The sequence below is a fragment of the Panthera uncia genome, chromosome A2, assembly GCF_023721935.1.
Source record: "Panthera uncia isolate 11264 chromosome A2, Puncia_PCG_1.0, whole genome shotgun sequence".
In the NCBI taxonomy this organism is placed as follows: Eukaryota; Metazoa; Chordata; class Mammalia; order Carnivora; family Felidae; genus Panthera; species Panthera uncia.
This window is the reverse complement of record NC_064816.1, coordinates 78,750,683-78,759,110: the sequence shown is the minus strand read 5'-3', so window position 1 is coordinate 78,759,110 and position 8,428 is coordinate 78,750,683. Positions and strand designations below refer to the sequence as shown.

At 41.4% G+C, this 8,428-nt stretch overlaps 1 protein-coding gene across 1 annotated transcript; it reads left to right on the top strand.

Moving 5' to 3' along the window:
- The first annotated feature begins 1,686 nt into the window (after positions 1 to 1,686).
- Positions 1,687 to 5,735, top strand: TMEM60 (transmembrane protein 60). Its single transcript, XM_049642865.1, has 2 exons — positions 1,687 to 1,952; positions 5,033 to 5,735. The coding sequence occupies exon 2, from the start codon at positions 5,083 to 5,085 to the stop codon at positions 5,482 to 5,484; it is 402 nt and encodes a 133-aa protein (XP_049498822.1). The 5' UTR covers positions 1,687 to 1,952; positions 5,033 to 5,082; the 3' UTR covers positions 5,485 to 5,735.
- The last annotated feature ends 2,693 nt before the right edge of the window (positions 5,736 to 8,428 follow it).

The following is an 8,428-nucleotide window of genomic DNA, read 5'->3' as shown; positions in this document are numbered from 1 at the left end:
CAGTTCTTTAGGCTAAAGTGCATAGTTTCCAAATTCTCAGAATTCCCCCTTACAACTTTAAAAACGTTATGAAAAAAATCCAGTTTGGGAGGAAACAAATTTTTAAAAAATACATGATCTCTAAAAACAAGAGCAAACACCATGTCTATACCGAAAGTCTTGGAGAAAAGAAAAATCTTAAAATGGCTAGTTGGCTAAAGCTAACCAAAAACTATAAAATCAAAGCACACAACAAAATAACCTCAAAGTAAGCAGGATATACCATAAACAAAGACAGCGAATGTAAATTAAAAAATGTTTAATACATTCACGAATTTAAAAATTACTTGGTATGTAAATGCTGACATTAATAAACTGTCCATATTCTGCACTCCCCTAGTCAGTATATGATGATATAAAGCAGTTCCTTTTTTTTTTTTTTTTCCTTTGGTCAGGCTAAAAATAGTGATGGATCTGTGACAGAATGATCTCCAAAGTTACACAAGGAAGGTGTTGAGTTTAAAAGTCATGACACGAAGGAATACCAAAATACTGGCTGTCAACATTAGATAAAAATAAGAAAAGGTAAAGCAAGCTGGTGGACCGCAGTATTGTTTCCAGAGGGGAAACAGCCCTTAAGGCCCCTGAGAGGTTTCAGCACCCGCTCCGTAGTCAGTGCTGGAATCAGAAAACTAAACTGTTGCCTGCTCAGTGGGTGCAGGGCAGCGACCCTCCCTCCAACCTGCGTCCAGCGCGCGCACAGTCGCCCTCTCCGCCCGAGCCCGCTCCTCCGGCCGCTAGCTGACCTCTCCCGCCAGCCCAGGCTCGGCCACCCGATGCCGATGCCCCTACACGCCCTCCAGGACCCGACGCGCCCCCAACACAGCGCCAGGGGAAGGAAGCGAAGGAAAGGGGCCGCGAGAGGGGGCGGAGGGGCGGGAGGCGGCGCTGGGCTTTGGCCCTTCACCATCGAGGCTCGAGGACTGCACGGGCTCGAGAGGAGGGAAGCTGAGCCTCTGCCACCGGTCAAATGATGGGAGGGGACCGCGGCTGACCCCGGCGCGCAGGTGCCAGCGGCTGCCGGGGAAGTCACCAGCGGCAGAGGGCGATGCATTGGCCCGGAGCCCCCACCTCCATCCTGCCCGCCGCTTTCCTCTTTCGTCCTGCTCCATCCCCAGGATTCTGTCAGAACCCAACGACCTCCACACGGCCCGCCCAAGCACAGAGGTGATGCCGGCTCTTACCGTAGGAGCGGGCGCCGCGCCGCTAGGAGGCGGCTAGGGTGCGCGCGGGAGACTCCGAAGCGAGCGCCGCCGCCGCTGCGGGAGCCGGAGGAGTCACAACGAGGCTGCCGGCGGGAGCGCTGCCTCCAGAGCTGTCGCCCCACCCCCTCTCCCGCAGGATTTTGCGCCGGAGCCTGCAGTCTCCGCGCGCTGGCGCGGAGGGGGAGAGAAGAGGCGGGGCGCCCTCGGGGGCGAAGCCGAGAGCTGGCTGGTCTGATTGGCACTTGTGGGCCCAATGGGACTACGGACACTCCAGGCTGTGCTTAGACTGACTTCCCTCCTAGCCCGTAGCGGTAGAGAGGCGGGCCTAGTGACTTCTCTTATAGCCGCCTTTTTGACAAACCCGAACGTAAGAAAAGATCGGTTGGTTCGCACTGGCGGCCAAATGGTCCAATTACCACAGGAAAAAAGGCCTCTGAACTTAGATTGGCATCCTCTCTACCTATAGGTAGAGAGGGTAGTCCCAGGGGTGGTGAGAACCTGCCCCGGATGTGGGCGTGGCCCTGAGGTAGAACATAGAGCCTCCGCCGCGGTGGTTTGGGGAGGCGGAACTGAGATCTTTTTCTTGATTATCATGTGACGGGTTCTGGATTTAATGGAGGAGAAAGCGTGGAAAAGGCCAAGGATCCAAACTGGCGAGTTTTCTGATCTTCGCGCCCCATTCCGCTCTCCGGCCAGCGGCGCTGCCAGGTGAGTCCCGGGCTCCAATGGGCCGGGCCAGCAGTCTCCCGAGGTGCCTTTGCCCTGCCGGTGCCCCGGTGCTGGCTCCCCGAAGCCTCGGGGGGTTTGTCTCTACCTCCCACCCCCTCCCACTCCCAGCCAAAAGGACTGACACCTGCTTGGCACCAGGCTTCTGCGTGCGTTTTGGATCTTGTGCAGGAAACCTCGTTCAACTCTCAAAATGTACGGGGCCGCCCAAAGCGCAGAATGGGAACAGTCCGGATAGGGCGGACCGTCAGTGTTTGAAGACTAAGGGCGAGGAGAGTTTAGGAACATCCTGAAGTTATAGGAACAAGTAGGCCCGAAAAACATGTAAGTTGTAAGCAAAACGCTGTTCCTCTGAAGGAAGGTTAAGTTTTCCAAGGCTGTTGCAGCAGGGGCCTTTCAAAAGCTACTCGTTATTTAGAGGAATTCTGTGTTGTGGGCTCATAAGCAAAACTGTCTTTTGGGATGAGGCGAGTTCATTTGGAAGAGGATTGGCGGTAGCGAGAGAAGGAAACGGGGGTGGTGTGGGAAGCACCGTGGGCAAATCAATGCCTGCACACACAACTGATAGACGCTGGAACTGTGGGCAGAGCCCTTTCGATTTCCATTTTGGGGCGATGCAGAACGTTTTGACAATGAATGAGGAAGCATATGAACTAATAATTATCTTCCTAGTACCAGAAGTAACCACCTAAAATGGGACTTCAGTAGAGCAAATTTTTGTTTTGGAAAAGGCAACCCCCTCCCTTGAGAAAGAAGAGTAGTAGTAGGAAACAACGATTGCTTCAATTAGTGAAGATTTACGAATAAAGTAAAATTAACGTTGTAGCTCAGCATCCAGAATTCTTAAAGCATCATTTAAATATCGACATAGCGCTTCTCAGTTGAGGGCATTTTAGTATAAGTGCATACAGAGCTTTTGTTGCATCCCACATTATAAAACTGGAAGCCTTAAGACTGTGCTGTATTTTTCCACCTCCAATCCTAACGTGCCTGTGTTGAGTGCAGCTACCCTTTGACCAGGTGCTTACTCAGTCTTAACATGCAAAAATATGAACCCTGACTCATCCAATGGCTAGTGGAAAAGTGTGTTTAAGCAAGTGTATTGTAAACTTTTTAAAGGTTCACAAAAATGTTCAGATAGACTGGGAATCAGGATTGAGAAAAACTTCCTTTACAGCATGAAATCCATTTGTAGTTAATAATCAGTACACACCCTTCACACCTCTTCCAAATTCAGCCCATATCCCACTATGGCAGCCTCTGGTCAGGAAATGAGACCTAGAGAAAATGCCTTCCTCGGAGTAAAAGCATCTGCTTTTCATACTGCAGTATGAAGCATCTGCCAGCTAAGTAAATGAGTGCCAAAAGATGGGTATAAGGGGAAGAGGGGTGTTTGGAGATCCATTAAGTCATTATTGTAATAAAACAGATATATGTTCTTGCCCTATGATAGCCACCCATTGTTTAAAGTAGTAGAGATGTAGCAAAGAATATCAAAGTTCTAAAATATAATTAATTAAACATGCTAGTTTAGGGCATTTTTTATTTATCTTATTTTCCTGCATTTTTCTTATCTTCTGCATTTTTACTCCTAGCTCTCATGCTTTTGCTATCTACCCCACCACCTTCTGATCCTTTCCTCTTTCCACCAAGTATCCTCTCTCAATCACTCCTCTGTAGCTTATTTCCCTCAGCTTATAATCATAGATTATTCCTTTACTGAAAAATTTCTTCTTAACCCTTTCTCAGGCTCATTATTTGTCTTATCTTTCATCTTTTTTCTCCAAATGTTTCAAAAGAATAAAATGTTGTCAGCTATTTGCATTTCGTTATCTTCTGTTAACTGCTTACCCAACTGCATGCAATCTGGCTTCTGATTTCCATTCTACTTACTCTTTCTCCAAATGGTCACAATTTAAGTATAGAACATACTGTAAACTTGTATGTGAAGACTAAATGCTTATACCATATTATAGATTAATGAATCCCAATCAAAATTCCAATTTTTAAAGAATTAGTGATTTTAGTAGTGAAAAAATGAAAGGGCAAAATATTCTGGAAAAGAAATCCCATGAGTAGGTACTAAGCTTCCCAGATATTAGAGCATATATCCTGGAACATATCCAATCATAGTCATATAGTACTAGTGCAAAACAAATATAGACCAGTAAGACAAAATAGAAGTATAAGAAATAGCTTCAGGTTGCCTGTCCGAGTCCTGAGTTCAAGCCCCACAACGGGCATAGAGCTTACTCTAAGAAAGGAAAGAAGGGACTAAATTATTGAATAATTTGGCATCTATTGGTAACAAAATGTCAAAAGTTTAAGTGGTCTTGATTATTGGATAGCAAATGATAAAAAATCATGATCTATACCACAAACCAAACAATATATAATTAGTATTAAAAAGAAAAATTCAGACTAATAGCTATTTATTAAGAATTGCAATGAGAAAGTTTAATTTAAAAATATAAGACCCAGAGACTAAACTATGTGAAAACCCAGTATTATCAATGTGTTCTGTATTATTTTAGCCCAATGACCTCTTTACTTAAGTAATTCTACTTAATATCTTAATTTTTATCATTCCCTCTTTATTAAAACTCTCCTCCCTTAGCCTGATACCACTTCCTCCTTTTTCACTACTTTGATTTTGAAAGCTTTTTCTTAGTACATCTCCAAATTGAATGAAAATTTATAGATGTACAAATGTATAAAAAAGAGGTTAAGAATATCCCTGAGATGCAGGAATAAAGTCATGAGTACTTGGAATTGAGTGACTGCAAATGAAAAGGAACAGACTATTCTTGAGACTTTTGTATAGAGCTTATGCCCAGTTGATATACTAAAAATTTTATTGTATTTTGTCATAGGCTTTAAGGAATGATGGATATAATGTTGTCAAAGATGGCTACAAAATTTTACAGGTTTTGAAAGGCAGAATAGGATTTTTCAAAATTAGGAAATCTGTGAGTGGGGGAAGAACCAGCTTTGTTCACCAGGAATGGAAGTGATTTTTTTTCTGGTATCAAAACAATCTTGACTTTTTTTCCTTCTCTTAGGGTATATTTCCCTTTTTTCGACTCTGCAACAGCCTCTTTAAACTGTTTAAATGAGAATGTCCTTGGCTCAGAGAGTACTACTCACCTGGCTTTTCACATTACTCTTCTTGATCATGTTGGTGTTGAAACTGGATGAGAAGGCACCTTGGAACTGGTTCCTCATATTTATTCCAGTCTGGATATTTGATACTATCCTTCTTGTCATGCTGATTGTGAAAATGGCTGGGCGATGTAAGTCTGGTTTTGACCCTCGACATGGATCACACAATATTAAAAAAAAAGCCTGGTACCTCATTGCAATGTTACTTAAATTAGCCTTCTGCCTTGCACTCTGTGCTAAACTGGAACAGTTTACTACAATGAATCTGTCCTATGTCTTCATTCCTTTATGGGCCTTACTGGCTGGGGCTTTGATAGAACTTGGATATAACGTCTTTTTTGTGAGAGACTGACTTCTAAGGACATCATCTCATTTTATTGCTGTTCAACAAGCTGTCATTAAAGTGTTCTGAATCTTTGCAAGCTTGAAGAAATACCAGAGAACTGAGAAAAATAACCAAATGTAGTTTTATACTGCTTCCATAAAATAGTCTTTGTGAATCATGGACTTCTAGTCAATCCAAAGCTTAATTATTCAGTATTTGAGTTACTAATATCCTTATTATCCCTATATAAATAAAGTTTGTTTTTGACCTTATTTTTATACTTGACTCTTGAATAATCTGTTATAAGTATGTGGTCAATTCTTAAAGTAAGTAAACACAAAGTCTTTAATCTACATTATTTGGGTAGGAGTTTAATATATCATGGCCCCATTATGACCAATGTAAATGGTCATTTGTGCTTGTAATTATGAACAAAGAAACCTAGTTAATGAAATACTTAGGTGTGCCACTTTCATGTTTACATTCAGAATCAGAGTTTGAGAGATTTTTATCTAGGCTAACTGCATTAACTCTCTCTCCTGTTTATGATCCATGAATTAGAGGTGGCATATTAGAGCAGAGGCTTGCCTCTTTTTAAATTTAGAGGGGCCTTTTATCCTGGTTAAATCAGGACAGGCCTCATTTATGCCTGCTGTCCTCAGTCTCAGGAATTTAGTGCCCCTTTCACTCTTAGAATATCCTGGCTTGAGAATTTATAGATCATCCTACCAAGGCACTTAACCCATTCCAGTGAAGCCTAGGTGACATTACTTAGAATTCCCAACAGTCTTAAGTGTATTATAACCCTAAAGCAGGTGATTGTTCTCGCCCTATACAGCCTTCATTTTTAGCTTCAGAAAGAACCTAAAGTAGTATTTTATTTGTCTTAAAAAATATCTAACACACAAAGTGATTCCTGGCTGCTAATACTTGAGAGGATTGCTTTGAATATAGCATTTTGGTCTAGTTCTCCTTTGTAAAGCAGATGACAGTTTATAACACCACAAATTAATGTAGCTTATGAAACTACAGAGCTAAGCTAAATAAAAATTATCAATTACAAGCATTTTGCTGTCTTATAATTGGTATATATTCTATTTTGAGCATCAAAAAATAGGATGGAGAGGGATAGTTAATATGGGGAACATAATGTTCCAGAATTGATCAGATATTTCTAATTCAACTGAGAGATCCAAACCATTTGGTCTCTCTAATGATAGATTCAAAGGAGAAAAAAGTTTTCATCTCTTTGAGAAACCAGATAGGATTTTGAAATTCGGCAAAAGCTGTATTTGTGCATGTATTATCTCTCAGTATAATCTCTCACAGGGAAAAGGAAAAGGACAGCACCACATGCAAACAATTAGCTAGGTCAGGAGTCAGCAAAATTTTTCTCTAAAGGGCTATATAGTAAATATTTTAAGCTTTGTGGGCTATGTGGGTCTGTCTCAACAATTCAAATCAGCTCTGTGGCAAGCAAGCAGCCATAAACCATGGCTATGTTCCAATAAAACTTTATGGACAATGAAATTTAAATTTTGTAAAATTTCCACATATCACAAAGTTATTATTCTTTTGACTTTTGTTCCACTTACTCAAAACTATCCATTCTTGCCTCACAGCCATTCAAAAAACAGACCCCTAAGCTAGGCCATGAAACAAGCAAATCTCTGTATGAGATTTTCTAAAAGAAAAATATGGGACAAGTCTCAGAGGATGAGAAACTAGGTAAGAAATATATCTAAAAGGCCATGTAATAACCAACCTGTTGACCCATGAGGATCAAGTAATTGTATCTGAAAGGTTCCCAGAAAGTAGAACTTTCTTAACTTGGTATACTGACACCATAAACGAACAACTTGAAGCAGCATAGTAAGTTATTGATGTATGCCTCCTTGATTCTGGCACCAATTCAGATGTGCTTTATCTCCATACCACCAAGGAATTAATTCAGTTCTGACACTACTTGGAAATAGTATCTCATCTCACAGGCTAAGGGTCCAATTCCAGCAGATGCCTCCTTCTCTCAAACTTCAGATACCAATTACAAATCCAGGTTGTTTCCTGTGCTTCTGACCTACCAGCATTGGATTGGATGTTCACATGACTCTCTCGATAATTTTGCTACAGCAGCTCACAACTCAAAGAAACATTTTACTTATTAGATTACCAGTTTATTATAAAAGGAAGTAACTGAAGAACAGCGAGATGAAATGGTAAGGCAAGGTATGGGGAAGGGGCAAGGAATTTCCATGCTCTCTGGGCACACCACTCTTCCCCCATCTCCTTGTGTTCACCACCCCAGAAGCTCTCTGAACCCTGTCCTTTGGGGATTTTATGGAGGCTTGATTACATAGCATATTAAGAAAATCAATGGCCAATGGTGACAGAAGTCAATCTCCAGTTCCTCTCCCCTGGAGTATAAGGACAGGGGGACTGGAAGTTCCAACCCTTTAATCACACGGTTGTTTCCCCTGGCAACCAGCCCCTATTCTTAGGTTACCTAGGAGTTTTCCAAAAGTCACCTCATTTAGTTCAACAGACACCTTATTACACTTAACATTTAAGTTCCAAGGGTGTTAAAATTCCTGTGCCTGGAATAAGGATGAAGATCAAATATGTATTTCTTATAAATCACAGTATCACAGCCTCAGTGGTTGGGATACATTTAAAATATTAATTAAAGATAGGATAGAAACTATGCTCACAGAAAAAGCAAAACTAATGGAATAATAATATGAAGAAAAATACCTTCCCATTTCTTTTTAATTATAGGCTATTACCTTTATAATATAAAGTTGTTTACTAATGGTGTTTATAAAAAGAACACACTCTGCCTTAAGAAAGAAACTTAAACATGAAAGTATGCAACATGAAGTTTCTTCGTGAAGTCAGTATTTTCCAGGTCAGCATGGACAAGAAGTAACTTAATCTGATTTGGGGTGAAAGATTTATCAAAAATTCTGAGTAA

Coding starts and splice junctions, on each gene's coding strand:
- TMEM60 (XM_049642865.1), top strand. CDS start 5,083: ATGAGAATGTCCTTGGCTCAGAGAGTACTACTCACCTGGCTTTTCACA.